General features: G+C 42.5%; 1 protein-coding gene across 10 annotated transcripts in view; it reads right to left on the bottom strand.

Moving 5' to 3' along the window:
- ABLIM1 (actin binding LIM protein 1) overlaps positions 1-16,927 on the bottom strand; it is a 212,515-nt gene that overhangs the window by 130,664 nt on the left and 64,924 nt on the right. For 8 of the 10 annotated variants that reach the window (XM_054163607.1, XM_054163608.1, XM_054163597.1 and 5 more), the window contains exon 1: positions 10,557-10,888. The exons of the other annotated variants lie outside the window; for them this stretch is intronic. In XM_054163607.1, coding sequence (XP_054019582.1) covers positions 10,557-10,800 — 244 coding nt within the window. In that variant the 5' untranslated portion in view covers positions 10,801-10,888. Of the gene's footprint in view, positions 1-10,556; positions 10,889-16,927 lie in introns of those variants that run through there. 10 annotated transcript variants of the gene reach the window in all.

The raw sequence follows: 16,927 nt of genomic DNA, 5'->3' as shown, positions 1-16,927 counted from the left end.
ATTCCCACCTGCCAGGATCTGGGGGCTGGGTGCTTTTTAAACAGAACCAGTCATATTCTTTCAACTTAGACACCTCAGGAATAAAACATTTCTCAGGTTTCAATTTATGAAGAGGTGGAGATTTCTTAAAACAAAATTTGCTTTTCTGAAGTTCTTGCAGGTAAGATTTTCTATAGTAGGCTGCTGCTCTGCATTGCAGTAAGAGTCTGCAAAATGCAGATTAAACAGGAAGAGTAATGTCTCATTTACTGCAAAACAAAATAAGGAAACAAAGACATTTGGCCTTGCTCTGAACATTAAGAATCCTATAACACTAAGAAGCCTGTAAAACACATTTATGTAAAAAGCACCTGAAACCTACATATGACTGGTGGGGGATGGTCTATTCTCCCTGGCAATCAGCACCACAAGAGGGCACAGTCTCAAGTTGCACCAGGGGAAGTTTAGGCTTGAGGAGAGGAGAAAGCTCTTCACAGAAAGAGTGATTTGCCATTGGAATGTGCTGCCCAGGGAGGTGGTGGAGTCACCATCCCTGGAGGTGTTCAAAAAAGGATTGGACCTGGCACTTGAAGCCATGGTTTAGTTGTCATGAGGTGTAAGGTATTAGGTATTAGGTTGGACTTGATGATCTCTGAGGTCTTTTCCAACCTGGATGATTCTAGGATATCTTCTTTAGAAACAGATGAGAGAAGATGGTTACATTCTACTCCTTTTTTTTTCCCCCAGTGACCTCAAAAACATACAAAGCTCACTGCTGGATAATCTTCTGACTGCAGCTACGTACAAACATTTACCTCTGAACCCACATTTATGTTATTGATGTAACAACTGGCTTCCAAACTGCTTATGTTATTGCTAATCCTTAGAAAGGAGCTCATGCTTTCCTAACACCTGTGTGAACTTTCACACTATGCACACATACTTGACACTGAGCTGAGATACAGGGCAGCAATAGGCTCTAGTGGCAGTGGTTTAAACTCAGTGTTTTTTTAAAGAACTACCATATAAATTCATCACTCCTCACCTGCTATAAATTGAATTCATCTAACCAGGTCGTGACCATAGCCAGTACTGCTGCTGTGTATGAGTGTACTGTCAGTAACCATTACCATAAATGTTGCAACTACTGCTGAAAAATACAAATAGCTTGCACGAAGGCAGGAATCCCCACCAGGAGAGCATATATGCAAGTGTCATGCTTTACTGTGCATGCCTAAGGTTAAGGAGATTTGATATTGATAATCCACTTCAGAATTGGATTAACTCTGCAGAATAAGCCCCACACAGCCTGTCTAGAGAGTTTTTGGCTCAGTGAAGTCAGCAGGAATGTAGTAAAGGCTCACTAGTCTAAAGAGCTTCTCCATCAGAGGTCCATGAAGCACCAAATTGAAGCAGCTTCCTGCCATCAGTTAATTTGCAGAGCAAAGTTCTTTGTTTCTCAGTCTCTGGAGATCATAGAATCAGTCAGGGTTGGAAGAGACCACAAGGATGATCTAGTTCCAACCCCCCTGCCATGGGCAGGGACACCTCACACCAGATCAGGCTGGCCAGAGCCTCATCCAACCTGGTCTTAAACACCTCCAGGGATGGGGCCTCAACCACCTCCCTGGACAGCCCATAGATGTGACAGAGTATCTCACTAGGCATTAACCTTTAGTATAAGCCTGAGCAATACAACATACAGCAAAGCATACAACAATGCAAGTCCATGATCCCTACAGATGAGGCAACTCGTCATGTGGACATTGGATATGTATCACCCTCACATTTAAACTGAACTAATCACTATTCACACTGACAAATTCCTTCTCTTCTGATTCCATAATGAACTATAAATAGGACTCTAAAAAAAAAAAAAAAAAGGCACCTAAGTGTGTCTTACAAACACATCTCACTCCCAACAGCTATTTCCCAGTTCAGTGTCCTATCAACTGAACCACAGAGGACCTCAAAGTAAATACAAAACATATGCTTTCCATGTAGCTAAAACTTGGCTACACAGTCTAATACTAATATATTCAAACAAGGTTTTACAGCAACATAAATTTTTATCACCTCACTCCAGCTCCTGCAACTTTTGATGGCTGAGATTTTATCTGCTAGCTAGGGAGGTCACTTGGTTCAGCATGTAAAAGCTAATATACTTGAAGCTTTCTTTTTAAACTGTTTGCTGCTATTTCAATAGGATCATCATCAAATTATTAAGCAGACAGAGCGAATTGTTATTCAAAACAGAGCAGGCAGAACTGATTCCAGCTTCTGCACTGACTGGAGTGCTTGAAAGAGAACTACAAAAGCTACTTTGCTGCTGCTGCTGCTTCAGAAGGTGGTTTGCTCACAGTTAATTTACATCAAACCAAACAGCTTACTGCCTCTGCTCCAAAGGAAAGAGGCACATATTTTAAAGGGGAGTTTGCCAACTTAAAAAAAGATATAAACAAACAACACTGAATCTTCCAAGTACTGATGCAGACTGATAAGCAGCTGGGTTTATATTTTTGCATTTGACAGTTTGATGCTTCTACATTTTGTGTTGAAAGAAGCACAGGCACCCCCACCGCCTAATCCACAAATTAGTGAGAAACACTTCCTGGGACCACATCTTTTCTGCATCCCACCATGAAGGCTTGCTCTTTAAAGGAAAGCAACTGAAAAATCACAAGCAGGATAATAAAAAAACCAACCCAACCATGTAATCAAAATCTCCTATTCTAATATTGTCTTCTTCCCCCTTCAGCTGCACCTTGTCTGCATCACCTGGGTGAAGAGCATTCCTGCTTCCCTTCCTGCTCTTCTCCTCCCATTAAATATTTGACCTTTTACTGAAAAAAATAAATAAAAAATGCCACAGAGGCCCACTGAACATCCATCAGTTTCTTAAACTAAAAGCCACTTCTAAGATCTCTGCATACAAAAGTCTACTAATTGATATCCTAACCTCTCAGTCATAAAGGAGGAGCCAACAGCAATTACTATTCATCCTCTCCTCAACCAGTACATGAGGGATGTATGAGAACGGAAGAAGCAAGGGAAAAGGCTGTGTTCCAAGCTTCTCTCTCCTCTTCTACTCCCTCCATGCCCCAATATCAAAACTGGAGTGAGGATAGCCATTTCCCAAGCCCTTCTCACTGCTCTGAAGTCTTCCTGCTATTTCACCTTTTGGATATGCAGAGCCAACTCAAGCAACGGCTGTCAGAGAAAAAGAAATAAGAATTCCTATTTCTCTTTTCCCCACCTCAGTGCTGCCAGTATTTTATCCTCTGAAAGAAGGGTTATAACTTCTCCAGCTTCTAATCAGCTTCCTTTTCATATTTACCTGCAACTTTCCTGTCTGGAGGAGGCTGTGGTGGCTCTGAACCCCAACGGATGGGTGGGTTGCTTGCTCTCTTGCCACTTGAGGCAGTGGAGGACAAGCCACACCTGCTCTCCTGCTTCTAGCCTGCCCAGGACAGGGACTGCATTTCTCTTTCAGTTGTTTGATTAACATACCAAGGTTATACAACTGCAAATGACAGACCCAGGAGAGGAAGTCTCAGTCAGATAGAGAACAAAGGCATCCCTGTAAACAGTGGGGGATGTGTAGCAACAATACTCTTTCCAGTCAGAGCTGCCTGCACTGGTCTGTATTCTGGAGAACAGAGCCAGTGAGATCTTTGCTTCATTTCCCCTTGACAACCTTCACACTGCTATTGTAGTATGTATTTGTAGGCTATTGCCTAGGAATACAGCCACAGAGGAACCCACAAAATTTTCATTCTTTCTTTCTTCTTAAAGCTGATTTCATAGAATCACAGAGTGGTTTGGGTTGGAAGGGCCCTTACAGGTCATCCAGTTCAAACCGGCCTGCCACAGGCAGGGACGCCTGCCACTAGGCCACGTTGCTCAAGGCCCTGTGCAGCCTGACCTTGAACACTGGAGGACATCCACAACCTCCACTGGAGGGGACATCCACAACCTCCCTGGGCAACCTGTTCCAGAGTCTCACCACCCTCACTCTAAAGAATTTCTTCCTAATATCCAGTCTAAATCTCCCCTCTTCCAACGCAAAGCCATTCCCCCTTGCCCTATCGCCTCCCCATCTTTCTTGCAGACCCCCTTCAGGTACTTGAAGGCTGCTCATCTTTCCTGCTAGCACCTAGTAACAGTAGGAACTGCAATTTTGGTCTTTACTGGACACCATATAACAAAGAATTTAAGCAGAAAAGGAGCAATGAGCTCTCCAGGCAGAATTCAGTTGCTCTAAACCATGCTACGTTAATGCAGATTAATGCTAAACCACTGATTTACTACTGAGCAAATTAGCTGGGACTGAGCTTGAGCAGTGGCAACAACTTCCCTCACAGCAAATGGGAATCTGAAATAGGAAGCCAAGGGATAAGGAGACATTAAATGTTCAAATATTTTAAGCAAAAATATAGCAGTGTAGACATTGGAGTAGACATATTGCACATGGGTGGAGGATGAAGAACTGGTCCTAGCTGATTAATTTTTAGTTTTATATTTAATTAGAAATGAAAAAAAAAAATCAATCAAGCTAAGTGTGCATATTTACAGAAGCAAAGAATATTAGGGAGTTTCAGCTACATGTCTCACTCAAACACAAAACCACTAGAGAGTATTTTTTTTACAAGCATTCTTGCCTGTGCTTCTCTGGCCAATGCAGAACACATCTCCATTTGACAACCATTTATTCATCTGAAGATTGACTAAATCCCTCACTTATCTCCACTCTTTTAGATTGAGAAAACCTAATTCTATTAATCTTTTCTGGTAAGTCTTTTCTTCCTAATACTATTCTCACTGCCTTCTACTTCCTTCCCTCCAATCATATCTTTCCCAAAATGCAATGTCCAGACCGAGAGACAGTATCCAGCAGTCCTCTTTGGCAACAGGAACAGAGGAAAATTATCTACCTTGTACAAATCTCCTGCTAACACATCCCAGAAAAATAATGACCTTTTTTTGGTTTAGCATTATTATATAGTTGATCTGTATTGACATTGTAATAAGTTACATTATCCTCCAGATACTTGTCTGGCATAGTGTCAGTTATTTTCTATTTCTTATTTGTCCCAGCCCAACACCTTGCATTTTTAGTCACAGTTTAGGCTCGAGGTGAGGAGAAAGTTCTTCACAGAAGAGTAATTTGCCATTGGAATGTACTGCCCAAGGAGGTGTGGAGTCACCATCCCTGGAGATGTTCAAGAAAGGACTGGACGTGGCACTTGGAGCCATGGTTTAGTTGTCTTGAGGTGTTAGGTATTAGGTAATAGGTTGGGCTTGATGATCTCTGAGGTATTTTCCAACCTGGTTGATTCTATGATTCTATGAAATTCAACAGTGTGTTTTCAAGCTATCTAGCAGACTTACCAGAGCTATTCTGAATTCAGACATTGTCCTGTAGAAGAATGGCATGATGATGGCATGATGTTCTCAAACCAGATTACCGGAAAATAAAAGCATACTCCCTATCCAATCATATAAGAAAACATTACTATAAATAAATAAATAAATAATATATATAGAGGGACTGAGGCCAGGAGAGAACACTCACTTGAAGGAACCCATTTGAAAAGCTATCATAAAGAAGAACCACTTTCTCTGAAGCACAGGAGCAGTCTGTTCAGCACCTCTCAGCACATAAAGAGTACCACCTACTACAATGCCAACAGAACCTGGATTTTCCTCCCTTATATCACCACTTGTGTCATTCAAGATTGCTTAGCTTTGGACACCTGACAGAGCACCATTAAAACACTATGGCTGTAGGTCACATCAGGTAAACATTCTGTGGGGAGCTACCATGAACACCATTAGCAGGGAAGAGCAAAGACTAAGATTGTAATTCTTTTCCATCTGTGCCTTCCTCTTTTCTGTATTTATCACCACAAGGACTGGTGTTGAAGAAACAGCAGTCTTTAGAGTGATCTTCAGCACTTCTTGGTACTAAGAATGGAAAATGGGGCACAAAACAGTGCCTATTTGTTTCCCTAGCTGGGGCTCTAGCTTTCTTGCCTTAACACAGGAAGAAAAGCCTACTAATGCAAGTAAGCATTGTGTAGGAACTTAGATGTAAACGAGTGGGTAAAGATTAAAATGTTTATGCATTTCATAACTGGAACTTTTATTTACAATATGTAGAGCCCATTCTTCTAAAGAACACCCTATCTCTGTGTCTTCCCTCCTATCATTATTTTTATCTCCTGGACCTCTCCTCCCTGCAAGCACACACCCAGAAAAATCAGACCTCCTTTTCCCCTCCCCATTTATCATGGAGAGAGAAAGAGAGAGAAAGAAGAAAAGATTTCATTTTGAAGGGACCTATAATGATCATCTAGTCCAACTGCCTGATCAATTCAGGCCTGGTCAACAATTACAGCATGTTATTAAGGACAGATTTCCAGCCACTTTGTCCCAAGTCTGCAGTGTTGCATGGGGTTATTGTGACCTAAATGCAAGATTTGGCACTTGGCCCTCTTGAATCTTGTACCATCAGCCTCAGCCCATTGATCCAGTCTGTCCAGATCCCTGTGTAGAGCTTCCCACCCCTCAAGCAGACTAACACCTCTACCTGACTTGGAGTATTCTGCAAACTTGCTGAGAGTTCACTTAATCCCCCCATCCAGATCTTTGATAAAGATATTAATCAGAACTGGTCCCAGTGCACATACCTGGGGAACACTACTTGTGGCTGGCTGCTGACTGGATGTGTTCACTCATCACAACTCTGAGTCCAGCCATTCAGCCAGAGTTTTACCCAGCAAAGATTAAATATGGTCTCAGTGCTTTAAATTTTCCTGCACCAGATCAGTCTGCTCCCTGTCTCACCACTTAGCTACCTTCATATTTTCTAGATTCCCTTCATGCCCTTCTCATCCTCTCAGGTTCCTTCTGTCTTCCTTTACATCCAACAGATGTAACCAAGCAGCCATTCTCACAGGTGCTACTTTAAATTAAGACTGTTACATAAACAGTTACTAAACTCACACAGAGGAGGCTGGTTAGATAATATGGTATATATCTGCTTTTCCTCAGGTGTATACCACTGTTGTATCCAAAGGCTAATCAGTTTGAAAGGGTGGAGAAGATGCCATCTGTACAAGTGACAGATGACAGTATCTCAACCAAAAGCAACACCACACATTCAAGTCAGTTTTCTCTTTAAAATTCCACTGCCATTTTGCAACCAACTGTCCTGAATATCAGACATTTTTCTTTGTTATCAGAGTCCTGCCACCATACAACCAAAGCCACTTGCTGAACCAGGCCCTCTAGGCTACAACAGATTTTGTTGCAGCAAATCGTGGCCAACAATCACTCTTGTGGGAAGCAGCCTCTTATCACTTCCTCATCAGGGAAGGTGGCTCATCACTCTTTGGCCAAATGATCTCAAGGAAAATGCAGAATGAGGGTCTTTGCAGTGGTCAGAGCCTACTTGGAACACCTCTGTTTTTTCTCTTCAATTTTTAGAGTGTTTTAACTGTCAGTATTATGCCACCATTCACCTGACGAGACAAGTTTCACCTCCAACATACCCCTTCCGAAGGGGATGGAGTTTCATGGTACAAGTGTCAAGAGAAAGCAAATCACAGGTTAAATCAGTGAGACTTAAAAGACTCCCTTCCCAAATCTGTGCTGGTGGATAACTCCTGACCTTCCAAAACCCTGAAATATGGAACTTTTCCCGATGGTGATGGTCCCATTTATGAACAGCATGGAAAATATTTAGTGAGTCTCCAAATGCCTTGAACAACATAATTTCTAATCTCTGCTTGTAAAGCCAAATACAGGCAGCAAACTGTCTTTCAGCAGGGTATATAAGCTGCTAAATCTTGTAGTACTTGAGGCACCATAATCCCCAAGCAGGCACATGGCCGATGAGACAGACTCGTGAGGTTTTGCATCTTAAAGTCACGTACAACTTTCACAACCAAGCAGTTTTCAATAACCATTCCAACACTTCTGTTCAAAGTTGGTGAGATTCTGATACCAATTTTTGTAGTTTAAGTAAAGCCAAGGCAACTTGCAGCCATTTCAGCTAGCATTACTCATGGCACTGGAAAGCAGGACCACAAGAACTGTACTATTAGAATGGAATAGAGTAGAGTAGAGTAGAATGGAATGGAATGGAATGGAATGGAATGGAATGGAATGGAATGGAATAGAATAGAATAAACCAGGCTGGAAAAGACCTTCGAGATCATCGAGTCCAGCCTATCATCCAACACCATCTAATCAACTAAACCATGCAACCAAGCACCCCATCAAGTCTCCTCCTAAACACCTCCAGTGATGGCGACTCCACCACCTCCCTGGGCAGCACATTCCAATGGCCAATCTCTCTTTCTATGAAGAATTTCTTCCTAACATCCAGCCTAAACCTCCCCTGGCACAGCTTGAGACTGTGTCCTCTTGTTCTGGTGCTGATTGCCTGGGAGAAGAGACCAACCCCCAGATGGCTACAACCTCCCTTCAGGCAGTTGTAGAGAGCAATAAGGTCTCCCCTGAGCCTCCTCTTCTCCAGGCTAAACAACCCCAGCTCCCTCAGCCTCTCCTCACAGGGCTGTGCTCCAAACCCCTCCCCAGCTTTGTTGCCCTTCTCTGGACACTTTCCAGCAACTCAACATCTTTCCTAAACTGAGGGGCCCAGAACTGGACACAGGACTCAAGGTGTAGCCTAACCAGTGCAGTGTACAGGGTCACACTGACTTCCCTGCTCCTGCTGGCCACACTGCCATTGGCCTTCTTGGCTGCCTGGGCACACTGCTGGCTCATGTTCTGCCTACTGCCAACCAGTACCCTTAGGTTCCTCTCTGCCTGGCTTCTCTCCAGCCACTCTGACCCCAGCCTGTAGCACTGCATGGGGTTATTGTGGCCAATGTGTAGAACGTGGCACTTGGATTAGTATTAGGCAGTACCTGAACTGTAGGACAAAAGGAAAGGAAGCCCCAGTAGTTATTTGCATTATTTATTGCAGCATAAAGCTAATCAGAGCCTGTCCCACTATCTGCTTGATTGCTTACACCTGTGCAAAATGGTGGCCTTATACAATGGCAACGAATTTCTTTGGAGTCCTGCATGGATTGATCATACAGCTGATCAATGCACTTAATTCACTGTCCATTCAGTTAGTTTTCTATCCTAAATTGTGGTTTATTAAAATGCCTAAACTGTCTGTAGAAGTTTTCCCCAGAATACAAACGTGAAACACCACGGAGGGCAGCAAGGCAGAATGAGTTGTTTTTCTGGTTCACAGCCATGTTATGTATTTGCCTCATGTTTTAGCAACACCCTAATTAAAATTTTAGTTTTAAAATAACTGATTACTCAGAAGCAGTATCTCTCCAAAACAGCAGATGGGGTTTGGCCACTATTACTCTTACCACGTTGAGTTCATCGGGTGCACAGCTGACAAGCAAAAAGCTATTTGCACAGAAGAGTAAGTGTTATGTGGTGCTGATCAAACAAACCTGAGAGCAGATGTTGGAATAACACTTGCCTCCCATATGCAATCATTCAGTATGAGCATTTGGAGGAGCTGAACAGTGGCACATTTTCTGGATCTATTAAGTACGGGCAAAATCTCAGGCACATAAGCCTGGAAGAATCATGTTTTGGGTTATCAAAACTGAGATCCATAAAACAAGTCCTAGCAGGGAGTAACTTTGAAATTTATCTGAGAGCTTCAGATGAACATTTACAGCGGATTTCGTAGATTGGAGTTTCCAGAGAAGTGTTTGAGCTTTTTAAATGTGTAACAGATTGGAACAAATTGGTTAAGCTGATGAATTCTAGATACAAGTCCTCCCACCACCAATAGCTCTGTTAGGAAATAAGCCAGTGCTCAATATTGAGTAAAAATACAAATGAAATGGTAGGAACTACTGAGAGGAACAAAGACCACTGTTATGACTCTGTACATGCCCACATTATACTACTTGTTGAATACAGTTCTACTCCCCAGTTCTTTAAGGGTTACAGTAGCATTCAGGTAAAAAGGATAATCAGAGACATGGACTGGCTCTGGCACAAAGAGCATTTAAATCAATTCTGGATGCTTAACCTGGAAAAGGAGGTATCTGGATAAAAGATACAACAGAAGTCTAATAAACTCTTAAGAAGGTGAACACAGGAAGACCTCTTTCAATTCGAAAAGGAGGCAGTTCCAAACGAAACTACTTGACAACAGGTTTCAAACAAATCATAAGGAATACAGTTTCATAAAACCCATGGCAATGCTCTGCAACACACTACCACTGCTTTCTAAAGGTACTTCTCCAGTTTGAGTACTTCTGCAGATTATGGCCCACTTCATCCCAGGATGGCCCCATAGAGAGCTGCACATGTCTCCATCAACTACTTCTGACTAGTCACATTCTAATTTAACTTCTTGGTCTTCTTTCCATCCTCTCTGGCAGTGATAAAACATTTCTCCACACCTGAGCACATCTGTTGTCATAAAGCATTTTGCTGCTATACAACAAATAAGCTAACTGTAGAACAATATAGCATATGCAGCAGCCAAAAGCCAAGATCTGATGACAGCCCTCACTTACCCAGATCCTCAGGAGCATCAAATAACTGCTCGCACAAATAGTAGTCATCTGGATTCAAATAGGGTAGTTGCTTCAGCAAGCTCTGCTTAGGAATGAGATACAAGACCTCTGCAATATCCCCATCCTCAATAATCGACATCCTTTTGACTGAATTTCGGAATTTCACCTTTTCTAGCACCAGTTCTTCATTTTTACTTGATCCACAGAGCTTCCTAAAGCTGTTCAAGATGGGGAAGGATGGCATTTCTGTTCGGAAGAAGCCAGGGAAAGCAACCTGTAGTGCATGTATTCAGCCTACTACTCACGGCACACTGCCCTTACCACTCCTTCTCTTTTTCTCTTATCCAGCAAAGGAGATTAAGGGAAGATATATTTTTAGTGATTATCTTCAAGAGATTATGACAGTCAGGTGACTGCCATCTCAAACTATTGTAACCAGTTACAACTCAGCCCTAGGAATGCAAAAGTCAGAAGCAAAACCATAAAGAGTATCTGAGAATCAGATTAATATTCAGGACAAGAGAAAGAACGTAACTGAGTTACATAAGAGGATTAGTTTAAAATCAAAACCCCTTGCTGTGTCAAAAATCTTATTATGGAAGAATCATCATCATAATCTACAAATGCACATCTGTGCATTTAATCTACCATGCCCCTGTTCCATGCCAGGTTGCATGTGTGCTCTGGCAAAAACACTGTAGTGAAGACAGAATACATTGGTCCTCCTTTTTGAGGACTGTACAAAGACTGGCTAACACTACTTCATAAGCAGATTTCTTTGCAGAAATCCTTTCTGCAGCTTTCACTATCCCAAACAAAAGCACTTAAGCTTTCCTCCAACTATTAAGGATTGGTTCTCTTGCGCTCCTCCTCTCCGCTTTCTTGTGTAGCTGACAGGAGAAGCTTTGCAGATACTATGCCAACCCTTCCTGCTTCACTTGTAAGAAGTATTTACATTAATCCAATTCCAGTGGCTTGCTAATCTAATCATCTAATGAATATTTCTCCTGGGTAAAGGCAGAGTTAATCATCAACAGGGCACTGGAAAGTCACAGGAAATTCCAAAGCAAAAGAGTCAAAAAAACCCACAACCCAAACAACAAACCCTAAACTAAAACATCTAACGTCTGTAAAACAAAGTCACAGGTAGAACCTGTGAGCAAGACCTGCTCAGAGACTACCTCAGAATCTTTACTCAGCCAAACTCCTAGAGAACTTTACCAGGCAGTGTTTGACCCAGGCTTTCAATTCATATATATACACACATACACATGTATACGTGTTTGTGTGTAGATAGATAGATAGATAGATGGTTGGAGTTGGAAGGGATCTCTGAAGATCATCTAGCCCAATCCCCCCTGCTTAACACAGGTATGCCTAGATCAGGTTGCACAGGAACCAGGTGGGTTCTGAAAGTCTCCATAACCTTTCTGGATAGCCTGTTCCAGTGCTCTGCCACCCTCAATGTTAAGAAGTTTTTTGTCATGTTTAGGTGGAATTGCCTGTGTTCTAGTTTGTGCCCACTGCCCCTTGTACTGTCACTGGGCACCATTGGAAAGAGTTTGACCAAATCTCTTGACACCTGTCCTTTAGATATTGACAAGCATTGACACTAACTGCATTGCTTCCTGTAAGGCTTTTGCTAAATGAGAAGGTGAAAGAAACCTAACCAACTATAGGCTTACTGAGCACAATGACAAACTGTTATTTCATTCTTCCTTTAAAACTACTATCTACAGATGGGGACAGACTTTGAAGAGACAACTGCTTTATTTATTGTTTCAAGATACCATCTCACAAACCCAGACCTTGATCTATTATTACACACCTCCTATGAGGTCAACTGCTTTTTATTTTTCAAATAGTATGATATCTATGTTATCTTGAAAACAAGCCTGAAATCACAGTTCCCCTCAACCATCCATACTCCTGGCGTTTATAATCAGTCATGGGCACAGTGGGACAAGACCAGAATAAATCTGCATCACTGTACTAGACAGACGGATGTTGGTCTCTTCTCCCAGGCAGCCAGTACCAGAACAAGAGGACACAGTCTCAGGCTGCGCCAGGGGAGGTTCAGGCTAGATGTTAGGAAAAAGTTCTATACAGAAAGAGTGATTGCCCATTGGGATGGGCTGCCTGGGGAGGTGGTGGAGTCGCCATCACTGGAGGTTTTCAGGAGGAGACTTGATGGGGTGCTTGGTGCCGTGGGTTAGTTGTTTGGGTGGTGTTTGATTGGTTGATGGGTTGGACGCAGTGATCTTGAAGGTCTCTTCCAACCTGGTTTATTCTATGTATTCTATGTATTCTACTAATTCTAAAGGGGTGATGCCAAGGTATATTTGAGGAAGAGCTGGCTCAGTAAATATAGCAATTTGAGTTCTGCCACAGAGTATCTTCTATCAGCTCAGAAATAGCAGCAAAGGCTGTGTTTTAAGTATTTCCCATAGGAAATGCAGCTCTGCAACAATTTTCCAATCTCTCCCAGGTTTCACAACCTACTGACCTGCACAGCACAGCAACTGAGCAGAAACGACAGATCTGAAACTCTGAAAGCCTCTACCACTACGGCTGAAGGTGGATCACCATTCTGTGCTTAATGCAGAGGGATGACTCATAGGAGATGCCTGGATGCACTCTGACACAGGTGTCTCCCAACTGAGTATCATTTGTTGCTGGATAATCAGTGAAGGATGTTGACGTCTGACAGCAGCAGTGCCAACTATCCAGCCTCACCAACAACTCAAGGTGGACTTTGCCCTTAGATGTAGGCGAGGCAAAAGCGCACATTGCCCGGACACAAATGCTGCTGCAGGAGCTAATCCTCAAAAAGCAGAAAGCTGCGTTCTGCACTAACTTTTTAAACTGTTGCAGCATTTGCTACAGCTTGGATGCCTAAATCCTGAAAGTAAACCTTCTCCTTCTCTGGAGTTTCAATGCACTGGTCTAAGACTGACTCCAAACTTTTCTGTTGTAGCCACGCTGATTTCACCCTTCCAGCCATTGTAATATGTACTCAAGTAGTACGATCTACTGGGTAGCCATACTCAGAAGAAAATCCAGCCTTCTCCCACTTAATCAAACACTGTATAAGCTATATAAAGCCTCCATCAATTCCTTTAACTTGCAGTTTGCCCAGAACAGTTGCAACTAAGTGATAAAGACGAAAGGGCAGAGAAAAGGCACAAGATGCTGGATCCACTTTCACCCCCGCAGGGCTCTATTCCTGCACAGGACAGGCATGACTTCTGCAGGTCGAGCAACTCCAGTGTCAGCTTGGGAAGTAGCAGAGATCACTGCTGTGGAGACTTTCCACAGTATCTGTGCTACAGAAGTAGGCAGCCTGTGACTGCTGTAGAAGGATTCAATGTTATTTCAAACAGTGAAATGCAAGCCAGTCTCCTTGTGCCACCGAGACACATGGGCTTACTGGGGGACCACGGGAACTGTTGAGTTTAGACTAGCTTTTTGTGACCTTAGGAGGGCAGGGCAGAAGCATCTTGCTTAACTAAAAAAAAGGTCCTCCTTCCTCTGGGGGAGATTACTCTAAAGATGATCACCTCCAGCCCTGAATACTGCTGTTCCTGTCTGATGAATGCAATCTTAATCTCAAAGACCACACACCAGATGCTGCTTATAATGTGTTATAAGCCCATAATTGCTTTGTGAAGCAATAGGGTTTATTTTTTCTAAGTACAGGGTTTGTCTTCAAGAGCTTCCATTCTGTTAATATGTAATATTAGGAGGACAAGAAAGAGAAGTGAACAAAACAAGACCAGGAAACATCACAGCAGCTTCCCAAGTCAAATGAAGGGGTATTTGAAGCAGTTGGCTCCAAGGCTTAGATCCTTGTTTCCAAGGAAAAGGAGGAGGCCTGAGACAGCCTTGTACAACATACTGACTGTTACCAGGCACTGGGATTTAGCCTTAACCAGAATCAAAATGACAGTAGCAAGTATTCAGTGAAGTGGAAAAGATTGATTTCTAATACTCTTGCTGAAGAGAGAAGGAAAAAGCCAAGAACCCACGGGCACAACCCTGTCCTTAACGCTTCTTGAAAGACATCCTCAGGAATCCAGGGCACCCAACCCAGAAGTAGTGTTGAGGAAATTTCCTCAGTACCTGCCAAGCAGCAAAATACTTTTAAATCACTGCCAATTCAAAGCTGTGCCTAATCCAAGTATCCGACGCTGGGGGCTTGAGCCTTCACTGAGCACAGTTTGAGGTATGGGCACTTCCCAGACTGACAGCTTTGACAAGGGATGGGCTCTGAGGCAGGGATTAGTCAGACTAGCTCTACTTAAAATATTTTATCTCATTACCAACTTTATAAATATTTCATTTCCAAATATTTTCAGCTGTCTCAAGACCATTCCATCCCCTCTGAATTCACCAAACCAACGGGCTGCCTGGATGACAGAAATGCATGCATTTCACCTACAACCAGGAATAGAAACTTCTGTGCTAATGCTACTAGAACAAAAGTAACAAAGCAAAAATTGACTGCAATCCACAAAGAAATTGCACAACAGAATAGCAGGCCCTGAATAATAGCAAATATTAGGCACCAAGGGCTAAAATCATAGTAGAAGAAATATTCCTCATCCTCCTGAGCAATGCTGAGCATTAAACTGGCCCTTCAGCTAGGAAAAAAAAGGCAGAAATGTGCACTGCAGTCTTGTCTTTAATTGCTTCTGCCATCAGAATTAAACTCCTTGCAAATGCATTACAGTTTGACTTTATTCTTGTATTAAAAGCATCAACCCCAATTTAAAACAAAACAAACCCCAACCAACCAAACCAAACAAAAAAAACCTAAAACCCAAAACCAAACCAAAAAACCCCACCCAAACAAACAAAAAAACCCAAACAAAACAAAACAAAACACAACAGGACACTGAAGTCCCTTTAGTTCAAGAAAATCTAGCTGCAAAGAAAAATCAAAATAAAAGCACAGAAAACACTGTACAAGAAAAATGCTCTTCCACCCTCATACTGCCTCAGAGGGTAACACATTTATTGCAGAGGCAGGTAGCCCCAAATAATGTCTTGTGCATCTACCCAGGGCAACAGGATTCTCTTTTTCTCCCATGTAATAATTCTCAAACATATTGAGAATGAGGAAAAAAAAAAGAAGATAAACCCAAGGCCTTCACATAAATGAAAAATGAGCCAGCACTATGTCTATTTATACCAAGAAATACAGTGATCCAGGCAACAAAATACCAGAACAGCAAGAAAGAGCACAAAATTATTCTAGCATTCTAGTACACACACACACAAAAAGGAACAAAAGCTTTCTACTTGTGGTAAAATTACTCTATACATGCAGCTTTTTTACTCTGGACACACACAATCTACTTACTGAAGACTTCAGGCTGATGTACAAAACACTCAGCTATTTACTGTAAACTTCTGGAAACACTTCATCCACATAATGGAGACCCCCCCTCCTCACCAAAAAAAAAATAAAACCCCAAACCTAATCCATATGCACATCTCTAATTTCTTTACCTAAATGTCCAAAACAGGCAGTTATCTTCTGGGCGTACTGACACACGCCATTCAGACCCTGGGGTTCCTCACCAAGGATCTGCTCACTCATTGCTTCAGAAGGAGCTGCCTTTCTCTGCAAAGTCAACCAACTACTGCTTGCTTGAGACCAGCAAGACAAGAGAGCTTCCCCTTCCAATTTCTCCCCATCAATAATTCAGGTACTACACAGAATTTGCTGAGCTTTAATAACCGGTAGTGCAAAGCTACTTTGTGGCTTTTGAAATAACCATGCTTTAGTCCTTAAAAAACCATCTCAGCTTATTATATCCCAGTCCTTTACAGAAAATCTTTTCAAATGGCAACACAATCCATTCTCTTGCTGCACAAGGGGAAAGGGCTCAGATCAGTGAGACATTTCAAATATTCACCCAGCTTAAATCCAGAAACAGAATTACCACCACTGCTGAAATTGCGTTCTACTCCAGCAAGCAGGTGTAACACTGCTGTAAGAATCATAGAATCACAGAATCAATAAGGTTGGAAAAGACCTCAGAGACCATCAAGTCCAACATGTCATCCAACACCTCATGACTACTAAACCATGGCACCAACTGCCATGTCCAATCCCCTCTTGAACGCCTCCAGGGACGGTGACTCCACCACCTCCCTGGGCAGCACATTTCCAATGACTAACAACTCTCTCTGTGAAGAACTTTCTCCTCACCTCCAGCCTAAACTTCCCCTGGCACAGCTTGAGACTGTGTCCTCTTGTTCTGGTGCTGGTTGCCTGGGAGAAGAGACCAACCCCTCCTGGCTACAACCTCCCTTCAGGTACAGCAACGCTAGGTCTAATATTCCTATGCACACCTTGTCAA

The sequence above is a fragment of the Dryobates pubescens genome, chromosome 8 (assembly GCF_014839835.1).
Source record: "Dryobates pubescens isolate bDryPub1 chromosome 8, bDryPub1.pri, whole genome shotgun sequence".
In the NCBI taxonomy this organism is placed as follows: Eukaryota; Metazoa; Chordata; class Aves; order Piciformes; family Picidae; genus Dryobates; species Dryobates pubescens.
The sequence above is the reverse complement of the archived record's forward strand: the minus strand, read 5'-3'. Positions and strand labels throughout refer to the sequence as shown.